The sequence below is a fragment of the Poromitra crassiceps genome (assembly GCF_964638095.1).
Source record: "Poromitra crassiceps genome assembly, chromosome: 14".
In the NCBI taxonomy this organism is placed as follows: domain Eukaryota; kingdom Metazoa; phylum Chordata; class Actinopteri; order Beryciformes; family Melamphaidae; genus Poromitra; species Poromitra crassiceps.
Genome location: NC_139633.1, coordinates 14,436,258 through 14,463,806, shown reverse-complemented (window position 1 = coordinate 14,463,806; position 27,549 = coordinate 14,436,258). Strand labels below are relative to the sequence as shown.

Below are 27,549 nucleotides of genomic sequence, written 5' to 3'. Positions count from 1 at the left end.
TGTTTGTCTTAAACGTATGATTTTAAAATGTTTTGTCTTTTACTTTGCATATTTGTAATGTATCTGTATTGTTTGTTTTGACTGTGGACCCCAGGAAGAGTAGCTGTTGCCTTGTGTAATGGCTAATGGGGATCCTAATAAACTAAACTAAACTAAACCCCCTCTGTCCTTTTTGAGTAGATGGATGGAGGTGTGGGGTCTGTGGTGTGGAAGTGTCTGTCATGATTCATGATGCTGCTATGACACTGTCATGTTGGCATGCAAGGTTTACATGACATCAGTGGTCTGTTCTCTGTTCTGGTCTTTATGGGCCTGTGTGTGTGTGTGTGTGTGTGTGTGTGTGTGTGTGTGTGTGTGTGTGTGTGTGTGTGTGTGTGTGTGTGTGTGTGTGTGTGTGTGTGTGTGTGTGTGTGTGTGTGTGTGTGTGTGTGTGTGTGTGTGTGTGTGTGTGTGTGTGTGTGTGTGTGCGCGCGTGTGCGTGTGCGTGTGCGTGCATGCGTGTGTGTGTGGGCCCCTCATTGGTATGTCATGTTCTGACCTTACAGAAACAATGGACTTGTTGGAAGTGTCAGAAGTCCAATTTCAAAACCAACAATACCATACAGGGTATTTCTCAAAGACAGACTGGGACAAACTGGTGGGTTATACAGCGGGGCTGAATAACAAATACAACAGGCTAGTTAGGTTCAGTGGCTCATTCAATAGTACACAAAATACATTCTTAATTACAAAAAATATAAAATAAAATACAATATGGATCCCCTAAGTCTCAGGGGATCCATATTGTATTTTAAAAATACTGTTAGGGCCTAAGAGAATAACAAACCCCTGCTGTAGGACACACTCACTCACTCACTCACTCACACACACACACACACACACACACACACACACACACACACACACACACACACACACACACACACACACACACACACACACACACACACACACACACACTACATTTGTTCCCTAGCCTCTTTCTGAAGTTTGCTCCATTCCCATAGTGTCGCAACAAAGATGCTGTTAGTAGGCTAATGTTGATTTTCACTCATGAAAATCAAATAAAAAGTCAGATGTAACAAACCTTTGTAACAAAATTGGTTGTATATTATAGGTTACAGTCTCTTCAAACAAGCTGACTTGCATCCACACTTTTATAGGGGGAAATCTGCAAAAAAAATGGGGGATTGAGAGAAAAATCCGGAGGATAGTGAAATTATTCACTCACTTCCACTTCTCTGTTCTCTCCCCCGCACTGCTTGAACATCTGATCTCAGGCATGCATGGCTGCAGCTCTAGCTGAGGGGATCATTCATAATGATAGACAAGCTCATCCTATTCATATTTCATATTCAATTATGTTCAAATATTGCATGAAAGAGCAGTCGACTCGTCTGCACTCTGCAAGCATCGTGAAGGCCAAGCGTCTTGGCGTTGGCTCTGACGTGCCCATGTTTCATGTTGAAATCTGCTGCCACCTTCTGACCAAAAAGCAACATAACAGCAAAGGTTGGCTGTTAAATAACATGGAATCACACACGCACACGCGCACACTGTGACAATAAAGATGGGGGCGAGGGGGGGGGGGGGGGGGGGGGTGTAAGCTTTTTGGTGATGTCAAAATTATCTTAGTATTCCAAAGATTCAGATACACCTTATGTTGGCTGTTTCTGCTTGTCACCCTACATTTATGAGCTTCAAAACTATATAGCGTTCGAATTTCACAATATTATCCAAATATTGACCGAGTGTGTCGGTCTTGACCATAGACTATAAAATAAATACAGTCTTGACCATGGTCTTGACCTGCGAGTGGCAGCAAAACCCCTCCGGCTCACAATTACCGCAGTAGAAGAAGTCGCTCTTCGTGTTGTTGCCTGCTGCGTGTGAACGTTTTTGTTTGGATTGTTGGAGAAAACTTAATCGTTTTCACCTCCGGTAATGTTCAAAATGGACGATCTGAAATCGCTGGTCAATGAGAGACTGAAAGCAGCTGCTGAGGAAATATTCTGCCTCTTTGAAAGATCCATAAAAGACTATGAGGAGGAAGTGTCGCGTTCAAAGCAGGAGCTGGAGCGACAGCTGTTGTCTGGACGGAAAGGTAACGACAGTTTCCTCACCAACTTTTTATCCTGACAACGGTCTCCCGAGGCCGCGAGACAAAGGACATGTGTGAGCACAGTAGCGTTTGTTTTGATGTATTTATAGCCTACAAACTGAGCACCGTTCGGATGTTGTATGGTAGATGTTGTATGGTAGACAGCAACTAGCGCCATTTCGCATCCCCGAGCGTATTCAGACGGGGGATGCAAAATGGTGGTCACAAATCACAGCTCATAACGCGCCACATAATGCTTGTGCCCTGTACACAGAAGATAGTCTTTAGCCTTGATACCCATAAACCTCTAAATAAGGTGGACAGACAGATTATAGAGAGCCATTACTGGACAGAAATAAACCAGTGATGTAATTAATTGGTAACCAATTTAATAAAAAAAAACTGTACAAAGCAACTACATATAAATTCAGGGTGTTAAGCCTTCAAGTTAAAGGTTCTGGCGGAAAATATCCACAAGTTAGAACCTACGGATACAACTTGGTGTTGTCATGGTAATAGATGTTCTACACTGTCAATATTTTACATGCTTGTTAGCATTGCGTGAAATTGCACATCACAAAGTTACCACAAAGCAACATTCACACAGCCCCTTCATTTCACAAGTAAGTAATTTGAGCTGTGCATATTGACCAATGTGTTGGGTCATTAATTGAATGCTTCCAAAAGAACATGAACATGAGGAAAAATATTTTTGCTGTTGTACATGTTTTGTTGTGCATAGGGAGTCTACTGTAGTTACACACTAGACTAGTGCTTTCCCACATTTTGAATAGCAGATTGCACACGTCAAATATGTTTAAACCTGAGGAAACCTGAAGTTTTTCTGATTCTGCCTGTTAACAAAAATGCCTCCATCGTGATGCATAGGGTCAGATGTGCAAATCCAAATTTGCATCTCATGTGACTAGAGCCTGAATCATTTTCCTCCTCATTTGTCCTTGTGTCCAGCCCCGCCGCAGCTCTCTGTTCAGGAAGAAGAGGTTCCTTCTGAGCGACAGCAGTGCGAGGAGAGGAGGAGCAGCAGCCCAGGCCACAAGGACCAAGAGCCTCCGCAGATCAAAGAAGAACAGGAGGAACTGTGGAGCAGTCAGGCAGGCGAGCAGCTTCCTGGGCTGGAGGAGGCTGATTCCATGTTCAATATAATATATGTACAGAAAAGTGAGGAATCCAGAAGGGGGTCACCACATCAAGGCCAAACTGTAGAAAATAAAGAGGGGGAGCCTTTAGCTGGCACCTCAACTGAACAGATGAAAGCAGAACCAAACGAAGATGGCTGTGGTGCATCGGAACCAACCGGTGACTGTCAGTACCGCTCTATAGTCGAGAGCGAAGATGGTGACAGCGATGATGACTGGAGAGACAGCGGAAGACCTCAGTCGGGTCTAAACCGAAAGAGAGCACAGCAAGCTGGACAGACAGCAGAGAGACCGTACAGCTGCAGCATTTGCAACAAGAACTTCAGGATTAAATCCATTCTGACGCGCCACATCAAGACGCACACAGGAGAGAAACCCTACAGTTGCGGTGTTTGCGGGAAACATTTTATTCAGCGGTCGTATCTGCAGACTCACATCAATTCTCACTCTGGACAGAAACCTTACACTTGTCGTTTCTGCGGCAGGGGATTCACCCAAGTTGGGAACATGAATGCCCACATAAGAATCCACACGGGAGAGAAACCTCACAGCTGCACAGACTGTGGTAAAAGCTTTAGAGAGAAAGCCGATCTTATCAAGCACACAATCATCCATACCGGTGAGAAACCGTACAGTTGCACTGTCTGTAATATAAAATTCAGCGCTCAGTCCAATCTGACGCGCCACATGAAGACCCATTCAGGAGAAAGGCCATACATTTGTGTTGTTTGTGGTAAAAGATTCATACGGCGCTCCCATTTAAACATCCATATGAAGACTCATGCAGCAGACAATCAGTAGAATTTTGTTCAATATTTTCTCAAGCTAGTAGAGCCTAATAGTACAGTGGTCTGCTCTACAATGGAGATAGACATCACGTAACAATACGTAACATTAATGGTGACAATTTAATAAAACATTCTATAAATGAAATATGTCCCTGTCTGTTCTTAGTGGCATAGGTCTTATACTGGTTTAACTAGGCTAGTTTGGTTACATGAACGTTGCCTCCTTTCTGAATAGCCAAAATAGTTATTGCGCACAATATACTGTAGCTCTGTCAGAAAAAAGGGTCTAGGCTTTGTGATAATGGAAATAGCTTATTGTAATACGTTATTTATTTCTGAAGTTTTTGATATTTAGATAGGTTATAAAATAAATAATAAAACATTCATATGTGGATATATACATTTAGTTTAGGATATTCATTCTGATAGTTGAACAAGCAGTGAGTGTCAGTAAACTAAAGGATGCCAGACTGAGAAGACCTCTCATTTATAGTTTCATTGCTGATTAATCCTGATGTTTGTGTTCTTGGTCATTTGTTCAGTCATTTGCCAGCAAGGGTTTCATGTTTTTAGCATTTTGATTAGCTTATGTCTTTTGCATAATTTGTTGCATCTCATTGTGGCAGAAAAGAGTGAGCCGGCCTCCTCTGAAATATAAAGAGATGACAAACCTCTAGAAGGGTTTGATAATGGATTGGTGAACGTAGAAACAGGAGGTAAATGTGGCCATAAAATATATAGTCTTCTGACTGTTCCAAAGTCTAGATCAAAGTAGGCCTACAGTGTTTGCAATCAAGATAACCTGCCTGAGCAAATAGGATTAGCTGACTCTTTATATATATTTTTTTTTACCTTGCGTTTTACAAATACGGTTTTATCACTGTGCTGTAGTAGTTTTGTTAATTTATTTGCTGGAGTCATGAGCTCTGAATGAGTGGCCTCAACAATGGAGATTTAATGGAGCGAGCAGTGTAAGTCCTCCCTTTAGTGGTTGTTACTTGTTAATATGTTCTTTAGGCTACACTAATCTGAGACTCCGTTAAGAAAATTGTTAATGACGTAGATTTCAGTTAACTTGTGTTGATGTGAGGGTTATTGGAAAGATAAATCAAATTTTTATGGCATTGTGATGAAATCTGTGATTGGTAGGTCATATGACTTGCTATTCAATAAAAGCAGCAGAAAATAATTCAATATAGGAATACTGTTTTTTTTCCCTATTGAGGAGGGGGAAATTGTGAAAATGGAGCCAAACTTTGAATTATTATTCGTTATCGGGTTAGCCTTATGCCAAAATCAGGTGCGATAGGCTATTTACACACACACACACACACACACACACACACACACACACACACACACACACACACACACACACACACACACACACACACACACACACACACACACACACACACACACACACACACACACACACACACACACACACACACACACACACACACACAGGTTTGCCTTGCCCAGGGATGCAAACTAGTCACCTTTAGGTTACAGTCACATTTTTTATCCCAAAATAGGGCACTTAACGGAATGATTTTGAGTGGTTTTGTATCTGCCCTGGTATCTGTCACCTTTTTCACTCTCCATGAGTTTGCATCCCTGTTGCCAACAAGAGGGCGACATACAGCTTCTCGCGTGTTGGCGGAAATCAGGCGGAATAGGAACTGCGCTCTCTTATGTCACTTCCGTTGCGCGAAGCTGGAAGTTTGGCGCGGCGGACAAAGATTGTCACGTAACATCGAAACAGTCGGTAGTTTTGCGGAAAGCAACACTGGCGGTGCGGGTCTCCGATTTGTGCAAATGCGCGACCGTTTGTTAACCAACATAACGTTTTAATGACATTTGGACAGGCAGCCGTACATCATCTGCGGTCTGTAAGCTTTAGCTAACAACCGATAGCTCTTCACCGCAGACACCTCTGGTAAACAAACTGGCAGTACACCAGAACCACCATGCACAGGACAAAGCTGAAGAAAATCAAGGTGAGTGCCAGTGGGAACTTGAGTCGTGTGTGTGTGTGTGTGTGTGTGTGTGTGTGTGTGTGTGTGTGTGTGTGTGTGTGTGTGTGTGTGTGTGTGTGTGTGTGTGTGTGTGTGTGTGTGTGTGTGTGTGTGTGTGTGTGTGTGTGTGTGTGTGTGTGTGTGTGTGTGTGTGTGTGTGTGTGTGTGTCTGTCAGTGTGTACGTGTGTCTGTCAGTGTGTATGTGTGTGTCAGTGTGTGAGAAAATCTCTAATTTTTCCTCAATTTCCTGGTGTCATCGTTACGATAGCAACTAAACTGTTTGACTAGTCTGTCCTGGTTGTTGTCTTTTTCCTTGTCACTGTGTGTGAACTCTAACTGGGAAACGTGCCGTCAGAATCAAAGCAAATATTTATGGCGCAGTTAACATTACACAACTACATAACATCATAAGAATCAGTGGTTACCTTTTTGTCTTACTATAATGTTCTGCTTCATGCCACCCCTTTAATACAAAGACAGTAGCAAGTTCAACTCCTTTTCATCAGTCACCGTTAATGAGACAATTTCGCTTGTTTTTGTTGTTGTTTATGTGACTTTATTTAAAATTTTAAATGCAACATTATAAAATGTTCATAAACAAGACACCCAACCACCATCTACTCAGTAGAAAATACATTAACATTAGCAGTCGGTAGAGTACTGTGCTTCTTCTATGTGCTTATAAAGTAAAATAAAATAAGTAAATTACGGTAGTTTAAATATCCATTTTTGATTTAAAGAGCCGATAGGGAAATTGGGAAGTTTTGCAGATCACCTCAACTAGACGTTCTGATTTATTTATTTATTTGCTGAGGTATGAATCCCCTACCTGTCTTCCTTCTCCCAGGTGACAGCAGCAGGGCAGAAGAACATCACATCCTTCTTTTCCTCTCAGAAGGTAGGAAGGTTTCTTTCTTTCTTTCTTTCCTGTCTTTCTTTCTTTCTTTCTTGTTTGTTCTGTTTGCTTGTTTCAGTCTGCAATACATTCTTTTCTGTAAGGAAATAACTCATGTCACTCTGGTGTCTTTAGGACTCAACATCTTCCACCAAATCATCAATAACTGCTGCCGCTCTCACCAAGACTGAACCTCCGATTAACGATGGTGACGCCTCCCCCGCCAAACTCCTCTGTCCTTCCCCCACCGAGAGGAGTGCCCTCAGGGTCCTAGAGAACCTCCTGCCCTCCTCCCCAGACCTCCTCCTGTGTGTCCCTGACACTCCGGACAGACAGATGGGGCGCACCTCCGCCTCTCCCTCCACAGACCCGGGTCGGCGCTGCTCCCAGCCCGGCAGAGAAGTGTCCAGTCTGGAGAAGGCAGGTCAGCTGTCCCCCCTCTGCCGAAGTCCGCGCTCAAAGGGCCTGGGTGTAAGGAGGAGAGTGAGGCCCGAGTTGGGAGGGAGAGCGAAGAGGGACGAAGCGAGTTCTGGGTTACTGAAAAGACTCCTTAGCCCTCCTGAAGAATCCCACAGTGCCAAGAGGGCCAGAACTGCCAAGACACATGCACCAAAACCTGTGATTGGCCCGGTAAACAACAGCGTAAAAGTAACAAGGCCTGCCATTGACCCCATGAAGAAGCCTTGCTTCTCCAGTGACCACATGAAGTCGACTGGTCAATCTGATTCTGAGCTATCAAAAGGTTGCGGATTGAGTTTGAGTTTCTCTACAACCAGTCGAGCGGGCTTTAGTGACAGCAGACAGGAAGTGATGTCACCGAAGCCGGTTTCCCCCCATTCCTCGGTGGAGCCGAAACGACAGGAACAGAGGGCTCGAGACGAGGAGGAGCATGCATTTACTGTGATAACGGAGCAGAAGCCAGTTGAGCAGCACAAAGTCAGCGTAACTCCACACACACATGTACACCCATGTGACGCTGACACACACACTCTTGATGCTCACACGCACAACCCCGATACACACACTGCCACAGTTGCAAGTGCGGAGGTGGGCGCAGACGGCAACGGGGCTACTGGTACACCCGTGACGTCATCGGACCGAGACAGAGTTGCTGTGACATCATTGGACCAAGAGGGAGCTGGAGGTACAGTAGGGCTTGTGGCAGCTATATAGTGCAGCAGGACATGTTTTTGTAGGCCAACCTGGAAGTTGGCATCGTGCTGGGTTCCCTAGTCTAGAAGTCAGTGGGATTTTGGTTAGATGCCTGAAATAAGGTTTGTGGGTAAGAAAAGTTTTGTGTGAGATCCTTTGTGTTCAGCAACATCATCTTCACACGGGCTGTTGGCTACAGGGTCAAACACAGGTTTTGGTGCATGTGTCTTAGCCAGTGTAGGAAATTAGCCAGGGGCAAGGGCAAACGATGCCCCAAGAAATTTCAGAATGTCCCTAAAAATAATCTTTATTTTCATTAAATTATTTTAATTCAATTCAATTAATTTAATTTCCATTTCCATTTCGAACACACACTCAGCATCTGCAGGCTAGTTGTCAACCACCAATCAAAAACAAAAGAAAAAAACAAAAAACATACTCACACAAGCAGTGCTGTTGTTCACACTACTAGTTGCTTTAGCAACTTTATGCACCACCAATCACTTTTGATTGTGCCCCCAAAATCATCATCAGTATATAAATGGCTGTTGTCTGTCTGTCCCACCCATAAACCACTGTGACATCATCAGTGATGTCATAAACCACTGATGCATCGGTCCCACTGATGACATCAGTGGTGTCATAAACCACTGATGACATCAGTCCCACTGGCGACATCAACAGTGATGTCATAAACCACTGATGACATCAGTCCCTCTGATACAGTGATGTCATACATAGGCATTGTGACATCACTGATGATGTCGTCATTGACACACAAGAGAGATTGAGGGAGAGAGGAGAGGCAGAGAGAGAGCTAGGGGAGAGAGAGGGGGGATAGAGACTGAGGGAGAGAGACATTAGAGATATTGTGCATGTAGGGCACAATGAGGGATTCTTCAGGAAGTTTAAAGAGTTTTCAGTGACTCGGAACCCCTTTCTTCCCTCCTCACTGTTCCTCGGTCGAGGGAACCAGTCGATGCTAACTTCCAGGTTTTAGAACTCAAATTCCCACAGCACACTAGAGTTGGGATATAATAGCCCCATGTTATATGTTCTTCTTCTTATTAACTCATTGAGTGCCAGCCACTTTTGGAGAACGGACGCTCCCAGTGCCAGAGTTTCAGAGCGTTTTCACTGATTTCTCAAGGCCCACAGAATATTGTGTGATATTACTATGTAACGCACAAAGAACGATGAGACTCTATTGTATCAGCAGCAAAAAAAAGTTTATTGATATCATTTTCCGTTCTTTAGTTATCAGCCGGAGAAGATAGGTCAAAAACAGCAAAAACAGGCGTTTCCATCTAGAAGCTGAGATATTGAGCCTTTTGTGAAATGCAGCATTTCAAGCAAATCACTGACTCTGAAACTAATATTTTCTGACCTGAAACATCTGAACAGTAATTTCCTTCAATATAACAGCACCCCCACCCCCCTCTACTGCAAACCCCTCCACCGTGGGTGTGTCTCTGGTGGCTCTGCTTGCTCTGCTGCTTGTCAGGCGAGTCTCTGCTGCTTGCGTTCGGATGGCGGCTGCTCGTCGGGGGAGTCTGGATCGGGCTCGCTCGTTTCTGGGGTTTCGGTTGTGAGCTGGGATGAAGCTGCGTCCGATTCTGGGCTTTCTGCTGCGCATTTCAAAGTGTGCTGCACCCAGAGTCTATTTTCGGAGCCCCCCACCGTTGTGCGCCGGCTCCCAGCGCGACAGCGAAAAGCCAAACCATTCTCATGAGAATGGTTTCATCACGGCTTTTTCTGCTGTTTTTACTCAACTTTCTCTAATCTGGAGAGCACTGTCGCCACCTAATGGGTCGGTAAAATAGGTTATACACATTCAACATGCCCCAAAATTTTACAGGAGATGTATTAGGCATTGATCCACGTCCCACCGTCAAAAAACGCAATTGACGACAATCGTCGTCATTGGCACTCTACGTTAGTAATCGAATTGACGATGATTGTCGTCATTGGCACTCAATGAGTTAAGCTGCGTTCACACCGACCTATTAAAGTTTTTCGCTGGCATCGAGTTTACATACAAAGTCAATGCAAACGAGCGATTGAGCGTATATTCGCCCGGGAGAAAAATTGCTGGGCGTCCGAGCGGCAGAGATAGGGAGAAAATACGCTCGTCGCCCCAGATGAAATATCCCAACTCGAGCGAAATTACGCTGGCATCAGTCGCTCGCTGTTCAACGCTGATTGGCTGCCGTATGAGAGCGAGTCAAGGATCACACTGGCTTGGAACAAACCGCTGGTTTATTGTGTGGCAACAAACTGCATTGACAGCTCATTGACAGGCTGACAGCTGACATGAAGTGAAGTCTGTACTACCCGTATAGAGCTCGCGTTAGGAGCACGCTGATAGGCTTAGCTTGTAAACAACTACGGTGGCTCGTAGTGGAGAAACATCATGACATTGCATAACGTTATAGCCCCCACATGTCCGTCGATTCGTGTGCCTGTTGATGAGCGATTTAAACAGAGCGACAGAGCGATTCCAAAGGGTTGAATCAAGCGACAGAGAGAAAAATAAATATCTCGGTGTGAACACAGCTTTATTGTCATCATCATTATTGCCCTGCCAGTGCAAACTTGTTTTTGTATGTTGTTTTGCAGGGCTGACATCATCAGCGAGTCCTATGGAAGAGATCGTAGAGGACAATTGGTTTGATGAGCAGATGGAGCCGAGCCCTGGACTTGTCACGGAGGTGAAATCCAACGCACCCCGGTGAGAAACACACATGAACACACAGGCTGGGAGAATGAAGCTGGGGAGTTTGATTCGGTCTATCACACTCTTAACACACATACACTCCTCCCCCTCCTCTCTATTATCAACATTGTAATTGTAAACCTACACAGTGGAAACAACACACATGTATTTTGTCTTTTAAACAAACTCTCCCTGCAGTAAGGTACCAGACCATGTGACCCTTTCTGGAGGCCTCAACAACCGTTACTGGGTGTTGGACGTGGAGGAGAAGCCTGGCCACAAAACACTGACTATGTCATGTTCCAAAGCACTACATCCAACTGAGACATGTCTGCTGAAAGACGGATGGTAATCCTGTGTGTGAGGAGCTCCGTCTCTGTTGGTCTCACACGCTGTCTTCTATACTGTCTCTGTTAATCTCCATTAAACACGCTGCCTTGGTAAAGTGTTCAGCTGCGTTCTTCTTCCTGTGTTTACAGGGAGACGAGCCCCGTGTGCCGCGGCGACGTGGTACACCTGGAGGGCCGCTGTGACGGTGGATCCTGGTTGGTGGACAGGGAGCACGGCTTCCTGGTTCTACATCCCGATTGGCTCATCTCGGGTACCAGCATCGCCAACTCCATCCGCTGCATGCGGAGCGCTGTGCTGGGAGAGATGTTCAAGGTAAATTAATTTGGCTTTTTTTGTTTTTGTTTTTTGTTGTTGAACCCCATGCCTAATTCTTAACATCAGAATTAAATTTGCACCTTACTCCTTTATCGTCTATTCCTTCCTGCCCGTTTGCCCCAATGCAGAGTTTTGATGGTGGCTCGAAACAGATGCTGAACGGCACCATGGTCCATGAAGTCTTCCAGAAGGCTGCTATGGCTAAAGACTTCTCTGAGGCGAAGCTGTCTAATCTGGCTGACCAGGTCCTACTCAGCCCCCAACACCTGGGAAGCATGTAAGTGGTTAGGCCTCTGCCCAACCCCCCTCCAAGTAGGGCTGTCACTTTTTATTCGAAATTCGAATTTAACTTTGAATGTGGGGGAGGGGGGGCATGTTCAAATGTAATTGACCTGTTTGAATTATTAATAAAATAAATAAATAATAATAATTAACCAATTAACTTAGCATCGATGCTAGCAGGACTTACCCAGCTATCGGCATTGCCTGCTTACTGCTGCTTGCTGGTAATGTTAATCCCATGACTCTCCAGATTTGTCGCGTTAGTCTCTTCTGAGAAAGATTGTCTCCAGGAGGGTCTGAAAAGTTGTCTCGAGTTGGATGCAGCCAAGTTTGTAAGGCAGTGTTGTGACTGTGAGCGTCCAAGCTAACACAGCAGCGGAGAGGAGCTGACTGACTGGACCATGAGGACAGCTGAGGATTTTATATTCTTTTAATATTTTATATGATATTATATATATTTATACGATGTAACCGGCAGGCGCGGACTGCATAATCGGGCACGTCGGGCCGATGCCCGGTGGCCTGGCCTGCAAAAAAAAATATATATACCGTAAATTCCGGACTATAAGCCGCGGCTTTTTTCCCGTTTTTTGGCCTTTTTTGGCCCCTGCGGCTTATATAACGGTGCGGCTTATCTATGGATTTTTTCAAAAAAAAAAAAAAAAAATCTCTCTTTTTTAGCACTCTTTCTAACTATAAATCCACTTCTGTTTTAATTTCCTATCTTGCCCTCTTTTAACAACATAACATAACATAACATAACACAACACAGGTAAGCAGAAAGAAAAAGACGAAGCAATCACCGCCATGAATGAGGAAATGACTCACCTGCTGGAGGCTGGATATACACGGCTTGGGCTAAACTTTTACTCCGTGAAACACTATCGATTAAGTCCGACATCGCTCAGAGGTTTGAGCAGCTTGAAAACAAGTTTGAAAACGTGCAGAAGTCCATCCACTCAATCACTAAAGAAAATAAGGCAATCGTGAACAGAGTTTCTAATGCGGAAAAGCGCATCAGCGCACTGGAGGACAAAAACAACACAGTGAGTCCGAAAGTGGATAAAATGCAAAAACAAATCGAAACACGCAGGTTGATGACTTAATCAGCAGGAGTAAAAGAAATAACATTCGCCTGATCAATGTAAAAGAGGGAGCTGAGATTGGTGACATGGACGCTTTCGTGGCAAAATCCTGTGTTACATCCTGGACCTGAAGGAAGGCGAGAAACCACCAGAGGTGGACAGGGCACACCGGGCGCCTCGGCCACGTCCAGACCCCGGCCTGCCACCGAGGGCCATCTTCATCTGCCTACTCCGCTGGCCCGACCGTCAACTCATCCTCCAGGCTGCGGGGAAGAAGCCCCTCACCTGGGAGGGTACGCGCTTTTTCGTCCGGCAGGACCTCTCCGCGTTGGTGCAACAGAAACGCGCATCATCGAAAAGGTTAAAGTCAATGGATATCGCTTTGGCGTACTGTACCCAGCGAGACTCGTCATAACCATTGATGGACAGCGGCGGAACAAGAGCTCAAAGTGAAACTGCCGAATATCTTTTGAGTTGGACTGGTCAATAGTACTGTGAGTAACTAAAATAAAAAAATAAAAAACGGAATTCTCTCTTCTTTAGCACTCTTTCTAACTATAAATCCACTTCTGTTTTAATTTCCTCTCTTGCCCTCTTTTCACCACACCGCGGACACTGTGTGCACTGTAAAAAAAAACAAAAAATACCATTAAAACACCCGCGGCTTATAGTCCGGTGCGGCTTATATAAGAAAAAAATAGTCAACTCTGAAGGTGCGGCTTATACACCGGTGCGCCTTATAGTCCGGAATTTACGGTATATATATTTTTTTTTTAATTAACCAAAATTAAAACTTCGAATATATTCGAACATTTTGCGGGCAATTAAAGTTCGTTCAAACTTTATTTGGGGAAAAAGTGACAGCCCTACCTCCAAGCAACTTCAGTTCAAATATACAGTGATGTGGACGGTGCTAGAAGTAAGCAACTTTTATATATAATATAAGTATATAAGTATTTTGCCTCTGTGTCTCTTTCTCTAGGTACAGTTTAGGTGTGAGTCAGGAGGAGATGAAACAGGAGCTGCATGGTTATCTTCCATCTCTCAAAAAGTGGGCAGACGAATACCTCAGCTCCTCCACGCCAAAGACCATCAGCCTCAAAATGTATGTACAGATGCACACAGAGTACCAGCAATTAGACAAGGGGCTTTGAAGGGGCACGGTGGCGCAGTGGTAGCGCTGTCGCATCACAGCAAGAAGGTCCTGGGTTCGATTCCCGCCTGGGACGCTGTGGGCATTGAGGGTGTGTCCCCACCAGTGCCCACTGCCCAGGTGGGCTCGTCAAAAGGGCCCTTCTGTGCGGAGTTTGCGTGTTCTCCCTGTGCTCCCCTGGGGTTTCCTCCAGATAGGAACCCCCTGCTAAAAACATGTAAAGTCAGATCATATTTTGGAAAATTATTACCTACAACTGTTGGGGGATGAGGTTTTGTCAACATCAAGAGCCATCCATTCTTCTTAGTGTCTTTCTTGATCTCCCCAGCCCAAGCCACGGAGGAGCTGTAAGCAGGCGCCAGGACTCCTCATTGGCCGTTGTCACGGTTACAGAGTTGGCGGACATCGAGGAGAATACGTGGTCGCCGCGCTTTGGTCTGAAGGGGAAAATAGATGTGACGACACGGGTTCGAATCCAGAGGACGAGCAACGACAGTCAGAGAACAAGAACACCACTGGAGAGGATTCTGCCTTTAGAGCTGAAGACTGGGAAGGAGTCCAACTCGATCGAGCACCGCAGTCAGGTTGGTGGAGAACATACACATTTAATCACATCTTTGATCAACACACAAGATAGTCAAGTCAAGTCAAGTTTATTTATATAGCCCTAATTCACAAGCATGTCTCAGAGGGCTTCACAGAAAGTATGTCTAGCTAATTCTAGCTGACACAACAGTAACATGAATATACAGAATAAAGATAACATTTGAACAATTGATAATATAGAAAATATAGGAATGAGGGGAGAGCAGAGGAGAGCGCAGGAGAAGGGAGAAGAGCAGGGGGAATGTGAGAGAGTGATGGGGTGGGGAGGGTATAGGAGGTGGGGAAGGAGCAAGAGGAGAGAGCAGGAGAGGGGAGGGGAGGTGTGGGGGAGAAGAGAGCAGGGGGAGGGAGGAGGTGGGGAGAGAATGAGCAATATAGACGGAGGAGAGGGGGGAGGTGGGGAGAAGATAGGAATGTGGAGGAGGAGAGAAGGAGAGATGGGGATGCAGGGGAGGGAGAGCCAGGGTAGAGAAGCAGGGGGAGCATCCCACATCCCCCCCCCCCCCCCCCCCAGAGAGGACAGAGAGGAGGAGAGAACAGAGAAGGAGAGGTGGGAGGGTGCAGGGGAAGGGGTGCAGGGGGAGAGGAGGAGAGAACAGAGAAGGGGAGGGTGCAGGGGGAACGCGGGAGGAGGAGGCGGGGGAGGGAACAGACCTCTTCTCCGCCCCCTCCTCCCCCCCCCCCCCCCCCCCCCCCGAGAGGACAGAGAGGAGGAGAGAGCAGAGAAGGAGAGGTGGGGGGGTGTAGGGGAAGGAGTGCAGGGGGAATGTGAGAGAGGGGAGAGGACAGGGAGGAGGAGAGAACAGAGAAGGAGAGGTGGGAGGGTGCAGGGGAGGGAGAGCAGGGGGAACGTGGGAAGGGGCGGCGGGGGAGGGAAGAGCATGGAAAGAGAGGGGGCGGGGGGGGAGTGGGAAATGTGGGAGAGTGGGGAACAGGAGGGGGAAGAAGGGAAAGGAGCGGGGGAAAGAGAAAGAGAGGGGGGGGAAAGATCAGACAACTGACTACTCTAAGCATTAACCAGAGCTAGCTGGGACATAGTATCTAGCTAGTCTACAGCCTAATCTGGCCTATCCTACTCTGCTCTAGTCTGATCTTTGCCTGAACACTAACAGGTCAGCCTTAGGCTGTAGCTAATCTATCGCCTACCTAAACTGTTCTAAACCAACCGGCAGCCCTCGACCAGTGTTGAAGAGCACCGATGCCCCCCGCCCCGGCCCCCCGCCCACATAAGGCGTGGGAGAGAAGGCCGGGCCGGGACACAGCGGCGTCCCCACACCCCCAGTGAACGCAAGAAAACCTTTCCACCAAATGGATTGCCCCAGTGACTTGGCTTGGCTGAGGAGGAACCTTGTGAGGTCGTTGTGCTACAGGGGCCCAGCAATGGTCGCCTGGGTAAGCCCACCCCCCACGCGACCCGCTCCCAGACCCGCCCCCAGCTAGTGACTGGGAACTGGGAGAGCAGGCCACGCAGGCCACGCGGGCCCACCCAGGCAGTGGACCCAGCGGCGGACCCCCATCCGGGGACTCCCCTCCGAGACAGGTCGAGAGATGCCGGGCTAAACCATGAACAGAGTTTTCCGGCATTGAAACTCTGTAAATGGTTTATTATGGAAATAAAATTTACAAGAGAACAGAAAATTGAAAATGTAAAAAAGAGTCCAACAGAGGGATATAAAAATGTAGTTTTTAAATTATCCTAGAATCAGGGAAGGGAGTTGAAAATGTAAAAAGTAGAGTCCAAAGGAAATAGAAAATGTAGTCTTTAAGTGTCCGTAGGTTTAGAGAATACTAGCTAAGAGGAGGGGAGGGGAGGATAAGAGTCGGAGGTGGTGATTAGGGGAGGGGAGGATAGGAGTTGGAGGTGATGAGGCCGGGGGGGGGGGGTCCCCCCCTTCCCTTAGGCAGGCAGGTGACCAGGATGAGGATAGGGGTCGGTGGTGGTGAAGAGCCCGGGGTGTCAGACAGTAGAAGGAGTAGCGGGTAGATGGCCTAGAGTGACGACAGGTGGCTAGGGCGATGACGGCCGGACCTAGGGCTGCAGCGGCGGGGGTGTACGTCAGGCCAATGAAGGACACCTGAGGGGGAGAGAGAGAAGAGAGCGGGGGAATCTGCGCAGAGGTGGAACTAACTCTATAGACAACAATAAAATTAGGTCAAAGCAAAATTTATTAGGATTTTTTATTTTTATTTTTTTTGGGATGACTAATACTATACTGCTAATTCAGGTCTAAGTACCACCTAACACCACTGTCAATGATTCAGCCCTGTTGATGCGGACCGTTAATCATGACCTACAACAAACAAAACTAAATTAGGTCAAGTCTAAGTTTATACTGATACTGCTGGCTTGTGATTGCCCGCTCAGCAGTTCAGGACTAAGTTTATTCACCAGCTATTAGATTTTGTATCTAAGCTACGAGCTAAGATACTGTTAACAGTATGTGGATGGACAATGCTAACGCCATTAGCGCCATGTTCTGGGATGCACAGTAAAATAAAAACACAGATTTGGGTGGTCTAACCCAGGGATACTCAACTTGCTTTGCCCGGGGGCCACTTTCGTGAAATGATAGAAGGCCAGGGGCCAGTTAATAAACAATCAATATACATTTTTCTGTAGCGGATTGTAGGTTTTTGGTGTGTCAGCCGGAGTTTAGTCTGACAATGTTGTGCACACCGGATAGTTACGTAGTTAGGTTAAGTACATACATACGTGCCTGGGTAGCGAGCAGACGGCGATATTTGACAATTTAGCAGCTAAATCATAGATTATTGAAAGATATTCCATATTCCAGACTGAAATGCTATAACAGAAGTGGAGTATTGGCCAGAATGACATGAACATTTGGACACTTATTCAGCGGGTATCTTGCATGTTGCGTTAATTTTTTTTTTTTTTTTTTTTTTTTTTTTTTTTTTTTTGCAATTCCATTGCGGGCCAGTTGAGTATCACTGGTCTAACCTAACCACAAACATGACCCAGGGGCCACACTGCTTGGTATCAATGGATGCCTTAGTTCTTCTAGTTTCTTCTGATAACAGGAGCTCCACCATAGCTTTAAAAATGACCCCGCTACAGACATTTGATTGCCCATGAAAATCGGGAGCGTTGGCAGACCACTCGCGGCCCACCTGCAGTACCCCCATGGCCCGCTGGGGGGCCGCACCCCACACTTTGGGAATCACTGCCTTAATCTCTACCTGCGCCCGTGTGTGCTGTGTGGCGTGTGTCTAGGTGATCCTGTACACTCTGATGAGCATGGAGAGACATCCTGATGCTGAAGCTGGCTTCCTGCTCTACCTAAAGACTGGCAACCTGCACCCTGTAGTCGCTAGCCACATGGACCGCAGAGGTATACCCACACACCAGGACTGCACACATCACAATCCTATATTGTGATTTTAGATTTCATTCCATCACAAAAAATGTTCAATATTGAATTGAACTTGGAACACCTGCAGTACTATCTGATACTTGAAAACCAGTATAGTTGAACAGAACTCTTTGTACCTTGATTGACTTTCATCAAATTGTGATGTATCATGGAACTAGAGAACCCCTGATCTCTTCTCCACTTATTTCACTACACGTGTGTGTGTGTGTGTGTGTGTGTGTGTGTGTGTGTGTGTGTGTGTGTGTGTGTGTGTGTGTGTGTGTGTGTGTGTGTGTGTGTGCGCGTGCGCGTGCCTCAGAGCTGCTGAAGCTGAGGAACACGCTGGTCTATCACCTAAGCAACTGTGTGCAGAAGGGGGCGGGGCAGAGCCATCTGTCGAGACTTCCTGACATCCTGACGGACAGACATGCCCTCCAGTACTGCCCTCAGAGGAGAAACTCTGCTCTATATGAGAGGTAAACATATAATATTAAGAGTAGTTCTTTAGCCGTGGAACAAAGTACTGGAAAATATGGTCACACCTCCTCTCAGAAGTCACTAGAAATTGAGATTCGAAGCATTGTTGAGGAAAAAGTATCCTCCCAATGCTCAATCCCAGAACCCCCTAATATTAAATAAACAAATAGACAGAGTTTGTCCGTCCTGTACCTTAATCATTAAGGTACACAGGACTGAACAGACCACTACATAAAGTGTTCATTTAAAATTGTATACAAAACATGATAAACTGTTGTTTACAAAAGTTGATAATAAATGACAAGCAATGTTATGATAATATCAATCATGACTGAATAGGACTTGTGTAATGGTTTATTATTTTTCTTCTTCTGTGAAATAAGCACGGGACCTGTTTTCAGTTTTCACCCCACCCCTCAAACAATCGGAATTGAGAATCATTACGAACCAGAAATCGATAAGCAGAATCGGAACCAGAATCGTTGAAATCCAAATGATATACCCAACCCTAATCGACAGTCCTGCAAATGCCACGAACTCTATGAAATGTAACAGGTGGCTGTTAAATTGTCTTCAGCCATCAAAATCTGACTGAAGGATTATTGGAGATGGTGAGATTTTTCATCAGGCGAATGCCCCAAATCCTTAAGTTTGATCCATGTTCATCTCATTCCTCTCTTCCCCTCTCGTACTGCTCCCTCTCCCTCTGTCCTCGTCCCTCTCTTCCCCCTCTCTACATCTCTCCCTCCTCGTCAGGGCCCTGGAGAACAGCTCTTCAGAAGTCTACCCAGATGCCGTGCAGGACTTCCTGCAGCAGGAGACCGGTCACCTGACCCCGCCACACCTGAGCTATTTTTCCCATTGGTTGCTGCTCTGCTGCTTGGAGGCGCTTACCATGGAGACAAAGAATGGCCGCAAGCATGTGTGGCTGCAGAGCGCTGAGGAGAGGTGAGAGGCCCCGAGACACAAATGTAGGACGTGCATACATGATGATACAGTCCTTTTGCTTTCACTGAGTGTCACTGCTCCTGTCATCAGCCATTGTGGATCATTCCTGGTGGAGAAATAAAGCATTCAGTCAAATTCAGTATTTGGCGACAAATTAGCATGAATGAAAGCAAGTCCTCCAAAGATAAGTGTCACTATTGGCTCTCTTCACATCATTGAATACGTTTACATGCACACAATATTCCACTATTATTTGGAAAATGACAATATTCTGAATTTGATAAGGGTCATGTAAACAGCATATTCCAGTTGCATTTTCCGAATTTGCCCTTTTTCCGAATTTAGCATTTTCCGATTAAGACATCTGGGTTATTCCAGTATTATTCAGGTTTTCGGAGGATTCTTTGATCATGTATACAGCGCATTCGGAATATGGGTCTCAATCAGGGTTTTTACCGCAGTTTGCGACGCATGTTGCCTGTTTGGTCAACTGATGTGTGCTAGAAAGCTCTAGAACAGGCAATATAATCATATAATCCATCTCTCGCAAAAAGAAAAGCCGACATTTCTGATCGGGAGGAGATGAGAAACATTGATTTAAAGAGAGAGAGAGAGAGAAAGAGAGAGTAGCCTATAGTGCCCACTGCCCACGGAAGTCCACAATGCTTGCGAGCCTGCGAGGTAATAACGTAGGCTACTAGCCTACTTTTTATGAAAGACTTGGATGCGCAACACCAAACTTTTCAGCAGCAAGCTCCTGAAATGGACCAAGTGATGCTCGTAAGAATAGTGCTGCTCTGTTTATTCTCAACAGAAAAACTCTGCGGGTCCACCTACCTGCATCTCTCTCTCCCCCCCCCTCCCTCACGTGTCGGGGAGGGCGAGCTACGGCTGCATGTAAACGGGAATATTAGTGGATTATTCATTTAGTCGGAATATTGTCATTTTCCGAATATGGGCAAAAAGCGGAATATTGTGTGCATGTAAATGTAGTCACTTAAATAATGTAGGTTACATTTATTTGTAGAGAGAAGAGTGGTGGCTGTGTGGGGCAGATGCAGCTCAGCGGCCCGGTGGCCCTCCAGTCTGAAGGGGTTTTCCTCCATCGCCTCCAGAGAAGCGCTGTGGCCCTGCAGCAGGGAGGCAGCAACATAGGTTTGACAAGCGGGGACCGCGTCGTCGTCAGCGGCCAGGATGGTCGTCTAGTTGGCTTGGCAACGGGCTACCTGTGCGATGTCAACCGTGCATCGATCAGCTGCACTCTGGACAGGTGAGAAATGAACCCATACACGGTCACACAGTTACCTGCTTGAATGAGCCAGGTGAATAAAGATGTCCACTCACTGCCCTCTCAGACAATCTTCCATGATCACTCCTCTCGCTTGATATTGTCGAAAAGGCAACGTTCTGTGGCGGCCGTCTTAAGTGTACCAAGGACAATGAATTGAACATAGAATTCCCAAACTATGCTTTGAAATTCCCCCCCAACTGCTTCCTGTCTTGCTGTTTGGTGTGTGTTGCAGAGACCTGTCGAAGTTCAGCCGCATGTTGTTTCGGTTGGACGCTGATGAGGGCGTGGTCGGCCTCAGTACCCACCTCACTAACCTCTCCAGGCTGATGGAAAACTGTCAAGACAGGTACCGTACATACACTAGTATGTGATAATAAATTATGATCGTTAAGTACGGTATGGTACTAGAGCAGTAACAGTCATATTGGAATCAATTTAGTTGCCAAGTTCAATACATTTCCAGTCGATTGTCTTGGTCAGATTGGTGCAGAAAGCTTCATAGAGTTTCATAGTACGTCATGACAAACGGCACGCGGACAACAGATGCGAAACATACAAAGGAAAACAGTCTATACATATCAATTCACTATGCACATAAATGTTCAATATTCAAATATGCATTATAGCAGCGTGGCACATTGGCCGGTTGCAGCTGTAGTAGGAGGAGGCGCAGTGAGTTTCCAGTAGTGACTCAGTCCTGTACATCATGAGCTACTTATACTAGGGATGTCACGATACTATAATTTCTACTATTGATACTCTATACCATTTTTGATACCACGGGAAGGGGGCATGACGACACATCAAGAGGCATAAAAATAAAGTTGGACAGATGGACGGACAGACGCACACTTCTCCATCATCTAGGCCTGATCAAACTTTGAATTTAGACAGCAGATTAGCCCTGCTCTAGCCATCAGAACACGTTTAGCTTGTTGAAGCAATAGATACTGTACACTACCCACCAATGATAGGGAAGGGAAAATCAGTGATTTTTCATTCAAAGAAAGCGCTGATGCTATCAAAACTGTTGCAAATGAGTATTGTATCCGTTTCAAATGTTTTGTATTGTTACTTATCGATACTATCAATACCTGTTGCAAATGAGTATTGTATCCGATTCAAATGTTCAGTATTGATACTTTTTGATACTATCAATACTTTTGACAACCCTAACTTATACTGATACAGTTGTGTCTACCCACTTCACTAATTTCTCTCAGCTGATTAAAGAGACCGGTACCTACATACAACACAAACACTGACATCGTGTCTACAACAGCACCCCCGGTGCTTGTTTGCTGTACTGATTTTTGTATATGATAATATGTTGTTTTCTGTCTGTCCTTTTGTGTGTCTGTGTGTCCAGTGAGCGTCTGAGGGAGCTGGTAGTTGACCTCCGGCCTCCAGAGTTTATCTCCAGCCTCAGCTCTGTGCTGCCTCGAGAGGCCAAGGATACTGTGGCCAACATACTCAAAGGTGAGGACTCTCCTCTGCTCATCTGTGTGCTTCTCTTCTACTCTATTCTGCCAGGAGAGGACATGGCTGTTATCACTGATATGCTTAAAGGGACAGCTCACCCTAAAATCCAAAATACATATATTCCCTCTCACCTGTATTTATCCATCTATATCGTTTTGTGTTAGTTGCCTGAGTTTTGGAGATATCGGCCCGCAGAGATGTCTGCCTTCTCTCTAATACAATGGAACTGGATGGCACTCGGCTTGTGGTGCTCAAAGTGCCAAAGAAATACATTAGATAAACTCAACAGCAATGTTTCTTTCCAGAAATCATGACCCCGTTACTCAAGATAATCCACAGACCTTGTTATGAGCAGTTTCATGGAGGAACTATTTTCTTTTGACCAAACTACACCCGCTAGCTGCTATAGTTCCTACATGAGACTGCAAAAGAAAATACTTGTGTGCAAAAGAAAATACTTGTGTGCAAAATAAAATTGTGTGTGTGTGTGTGTGTGTGTGTGTGCGTGCGTGTGCGTGCATGTGTGTGTGTGCGTGCGTGCGTGTGTGTGTGTGCAGGTCTGAACAAGCCCCAGAGGCAGGCCATGAAGAAGGTCTTGTTATCTAAAGACTACACACTGATTGTTGGCATGCCTGGCACGGGAAAGACCACAACCATCTGTACCCTGGTAAACCATCACTCTAACCCTGAGATACAACCCGAAAGCAACACGATGCGCTCCTGCTAGGGCCCGAACTTGACCCCTCTCTCCACGTCATCCCCCCCTCTCTCTCTCTCTCTCTCCCCCTCCCTTTTCCTCCCAGGTTCGTATCCTACATGCCTGTGGGTTCAGTGTCTTGCTGACAAGCTACACCCACTCTGCTGTGGACAACATCCTCCTGAAGCTCAAGCGTTTCCGAGTTGGCTTCCTGCGTCTGGGGCGGGGCCAGAAGGTGCGGACTGTCTAGTTGACCTCTCCATCAATCAATCTCACATTTGATCATCTGTCTGCACTTTTTTTTATTAACAGTAGATGGAATCAAAGCGTTTCATTGTACAAGAGATATCCACCAGTCTTTTTTCTGCCCCTCTCTCCAGGTCCATCCAGATATCCTGCCATACACAGAGGAGAGTGTGAGGAAGAAGGGATTTCAGACTCTCTCAGAGCTGGAGCAGCTCTATAACAAGGAGGTGTGAGGAGTAGGGTTGGGCAATATTATCACTGCAAGTCGAGGCGTTTCACTTTGTTCAGGATCACTTAATTTACTTTGGTGAAAGTATCTTAAAAGGAAGCATAATGTGATGAAACAACCGCAAAAAGTATCTGCCAGTGCATGAAAATGGTTTGACTCAAGATCTTGGGGAATTGTCCGAATAGAAAATAGACTATCTCTCTCTCTGTCTCTCTCTCTCTCTCTCTCTCTCTCCTCTCTCTCTCTCTCTAGCTGATAGTGGGAACCACCTGCATGGGCATCAAACACCCGATCTTCTCACATCGCCGGTTTGACTTCTGCATCGTGGATGAAGCTTCACAGATCAGCCAGCCTGTCTGTGTGGGACCGCTGTTCTACGCCAAGAGATTTGTGCTGGTGGGAGATCACCAACAACTCCCGCCAATAGTACAAAACCAGGAAGCTAGGTAAAGTGTGTGTGTAAGCGAAATATGTCATATGTTGGTGGGGTTTATTACATGCCAAAATATGTCCTAGTCAGTTACGGAATTCATGTTAAGCCAATATCCATGTAAATAGAACTGTGTTGTTTATCAACTCATATATATATTTTCTGTCTAGATCGCGTGGTATGGATGAAAGCTTATTTAAGCGTCTAGAGCTCCACAGTGAAGCAGTGGTCCAACTCAATGTACAGTACCGGATGAACAGGTACACACACACACACACACACACACACACACACACACACACACACACACACACACACACACACACACACACACACACAATAAACTTAGACCCAACACTGTGTACTTCAAGAATCTGGTCTCGAGTGTCATGAACAACTCCTCCAGTCTGGTCCAACAGAACTTCAAATCGTTTGCAACGCCTTCGATATAGAACATTTTACAGTAACTTGAAACCGTTTGTAAGGAGTGAAATGTGATTTGTGTCTTCAGAGAAACAATTTTATTTTAGTCCTGCTGTCTTTTGTGAACATTTCTAAGAAAACTTAATTTGTTCTTCCACGAAACAGTACTGCAAAAGCTCTTTGGGGTCAACTACAATGATTTCCAGTTCAAGAGTCCAAAGGTTCATTCATGTTTGTGTTGACAGGCCGATCATGTCTCTCAGTAACTCTCTGATGTACGGCGGCCGGCTGGAATGTGGATCAGAGAAGACCGCCTCGGCCCTCCTCTCCCCGCCCTTCCTGGCTTCTGTCCAATCAGAGCTCAGATCCCACTCTGAAACTCACCCCCAGCAGGACCTGGCCTGGATACAGGCTGCCCTGTTGCCGAGCAAACCCGTTTGCTTCCTGGATTCCTCACTGGTTGGTAGATTTTAATTTCAAGCAATAGGGTGGGAATTGGAATTGGCAATAGGTTGGTGAATTGCGTTTGTGAGATAGAAATGAATATTTAAACGAGAAAAATGTGAATGGATCTGTGAGGTCTGTGAGGTCCTTCCTATTAAAAAAAAAAAAAGTGTCAACAAAGATGGAGGAGTGCTTGTCTAAATCACTTCACTGTTTCCTTTTAGGTGCCTGCGTTTGAGTCAGTGGAGCAGGGAGGCGTAAGCAACCACACCGAGGCTGCTCTCATACATATACTGCTGACACTGCTGATAAAGGTACTTAGTAGTAGTTTGTGTCATTTTAAAGGAACCGCTCACCCTAAAATCCAAAATACATATTTTTCCTCTCACCTGTAGTGCTGTTTATCCATCTATATCGTTTTGGGATAGTTGCCAGAGTTTTGGAGGTATCGGCCGCCGAGATGTCTGCCTTCTCTTGAATACAATGGAACTGGATGGCACTCAGCTTGTAGCGCTCGAAGCACCAAAAATATACATTTGAAAAACCCAACAGCATTGTCTCTTTCCAGAAATCATGACCCAGTTACTCAAAATAATGCACAGACTTTGTTGTGAGCAGTTTCATGTAGGAACTATTTTCTTTTGCAGTCTCCTGTAGAAACGAGCTAGAAGCTAGCGGGTGTAGTTCGGTCAGGGACATTGTGGGGCTGGAGCTGGGCTCTCTGACAGCGCTGTCGGAGAAGAGAACGCTGACCAGGCTACACTCCATCATGAACAATTACTCTCACCCACTCCATGGCGTGCTGGTCAAACACAGGAGCACGTTCAGTGAGAGGCTGATCCCACCCAGATGCACCACAGAGAGGCACAGGAAATCATTCCTGCCTGTGGCCATTGGACTCTTTAACGCCTCACTAAGACGAGCACCTCGGAGACATCAGCTCCTTTGTCTTTGTCACGTTGACGTTACAATGTGTTTTTAAAGGCCTGGCCTGTTTCAACCGCTATCTGCATAATTCTACCCCACTAACCCCTGTTTATTTCCATCTCTGTTCAGGCTGGATGTAAGTCCAGTGATATAGGGGTTATCGCCCCCTACAGACAGCAGTTGAAGACTATCTCTGCTCTGCTGCAGTCCTCTGTCTTCAGCGGGGTGGAGGTTAACACAGTGGACCGGTACCAGGGCCGCGACAAAAGTCTCATCGTGCTTTCATTTGTCAGGAGCACTGCAGAGGAGGGACACGTAAGCAGCTTTCCCAATTCTCCTGTCTTAGGGTGCTTCCTCACTGGCGCCCAGGTACCGTTCCCAAGCACACTTGTCCCCAAAGTGCTTGGGAACTGCACTCCGTCCCCGGGTGCAGAATGGAACGGAACGAAAGCGATCGTTCCCAGTGAGAAAGCACCCTGACTCTCCTATCTGACGGCTCATCTTTCTTTGAATGTAAATGAAACATGACAAAAAGTAACTCTCTCCCCTCTCTGTCCGTAGTTAGGGGAGCTGTTGAAGGACTGGCGTCGTCTGAACGTGGCGGTGACCAGGGCGAAACACAAGCTGCTGATGGTGGGCTCTGCCTCGACACTCCGACGCTACGCACCACTGGAGAAACTGCTGAATCATCTCCAACAGGAGAACATGATATCCTTTAATAACACTTACTACTTTTTTTTAAATGACAACTTAGTACCACTGATAAACTCTTGATCCATTTGCAACAAGAAAATCGGATAACCTTTAATTGTGAGCACTGTAAGGTTATCAGTGCGCTATTATTGCTTGTTATTACTAGTGCTACTGTTATTACTATTATCCTCTAACATTAGTATGTCGCAATTATTACTGCTACAAATGACCAATTATTACCTCTACTAACAGTACCATTCCTACTGCTAGTTCACTATTACTAGCAGAGAATTTACTCTGTTACACAAACATATCATCGACTATTAGCATAATCACTAGTACTACTCTACTGTACTCTACTACTGTGTATTTCAAAATGGATTTGGATACATAGTAGAAACCCCCTTCTGTGTCTGTCCTGAAATAGCATTACTAAGGCCACTGTAGACAATGCTTTTATACATTTTATACAGTCAGATGAAACTGTTTCATTGTAACGAAAAAGGTAAATTTAACAACTAGTCACAAGATGCAAATATAAAAGTTGAACTTTAAAAACAGTTGTGAGTGGAGCAGCTTGTAGTGCAGTAAGCAAAACACACGCAGTCAAATTCACATCTGCTACAAAGCTCAGGCTGCATGTATGCGGCAAAATGAAACCACTTGCCTTTGTCATGTGTCCGCTGTGTGTCTACAAAGCTTTTTCCTGAACCGTGACATCACATTATCCAGCTCCCTCCAGCTGCCCACATGGCCCTACCCAGCATGCCCCTGTGATGAGAGACGCCACTCGGCATGCGGCGGCGTCTCAGGTCACCGATCTGACAGTGTATCAGCCACTTAGCTGTGACTCAACAGGACGGCACACTGATTGAACCAACAGTTCTGAACCAACAGTTCCAACAGTTCAGAAACATAAAACCAACACCTTTTTCCTTCACTTGATATATACATTTGGGTTACCGTAGTTTAATTTGGGACAAAAATGGCTCTCGGTACGGAAGCCGAGAACTGCAGTGCTTGCGTTTTTATTTTATTTTTATGCCATAATCTTGTGATCACGATTATGTTGTTATCTCGAGAACACACGCTTTGTTATCTCGAAAACAAGCATTGTTTTCTCGAGATAATGAAATGATTCACTTGTGATCTTGAGATAACGGCATAAAAAATAAATTGCAAGCACGGGCGGTCTCGGTTTTCCTATCTAGGCAGCACAGACTAAACTAAACCGAAGCCCAAAGCCTAAAAATAACATTCCGATA

General features: G+C 45.7%; 2 protein-coding genes across 2 annotated transcripts; both read left to right on the top strand.

Moving 5' to 3' along the window:
• Positions 1-1,953: 1,953 nt before the first annotated feature.
• LOC310789020 (uncharacterized protein) lies at positions 1,954-4,059 on the top strand (the record flags this gene model as incomplete). The annotated part of the gene is made up of 2 exons (XM_083650626.1): positions 1,954-2,104; positions 3,071-4,059. The coding sequence occupies 2 exons, from the start codon at positions 1,954-1,956 to the stop codon at positions 4,057-4,059; spliced, it is 1,140 nt and encodes a 379-aa protein (XP_083506752.1).
• A 1,960-nt stretch (positions 4,060-6,019) lies between these two features.
• dna2 (DNA replication helicase/nuclease 2) lies at positions 6,020-26,365 on the top strand (the record flags this gene model as incomplete). Its single annotated transcript, XM_083650624.1, has 25 exons — positions 6,020-6,049; positions 6,916-6,966; positions 7,099-7,705; positions 7,997-8,107; positions 10,735-10,846; positions 11,030-11,179; positions 11,311-11,494; positions 11,626-11,774; positions 13,847-13,969; positions 14,346-14,601; positions 17,859-17,976; positions 18,317-18,473; positions 19,231-19,422; positions 20,450-20,692; positions 20,946-21,059; positions 22,083-22,192; positions 22,753-22,862; positions 22,999-23,127; positions 23,273-23,365; positions 23,620-23,813; positions 23,968-24,057; positions 24,466-24,679; positions 24,889-24,978; positions 25,721-25,906; positions 26,153-26,365. 25 exons carry the CDS (start codon positions 6,020-6,022, stop codon positions 26,363-26,365), a joined length of 4,026 nt encoding a protein of 1,341 aa, XP_083506750.1.
• Positions 26,366-27,549: the final 1,184 nt, after the last annotated feature.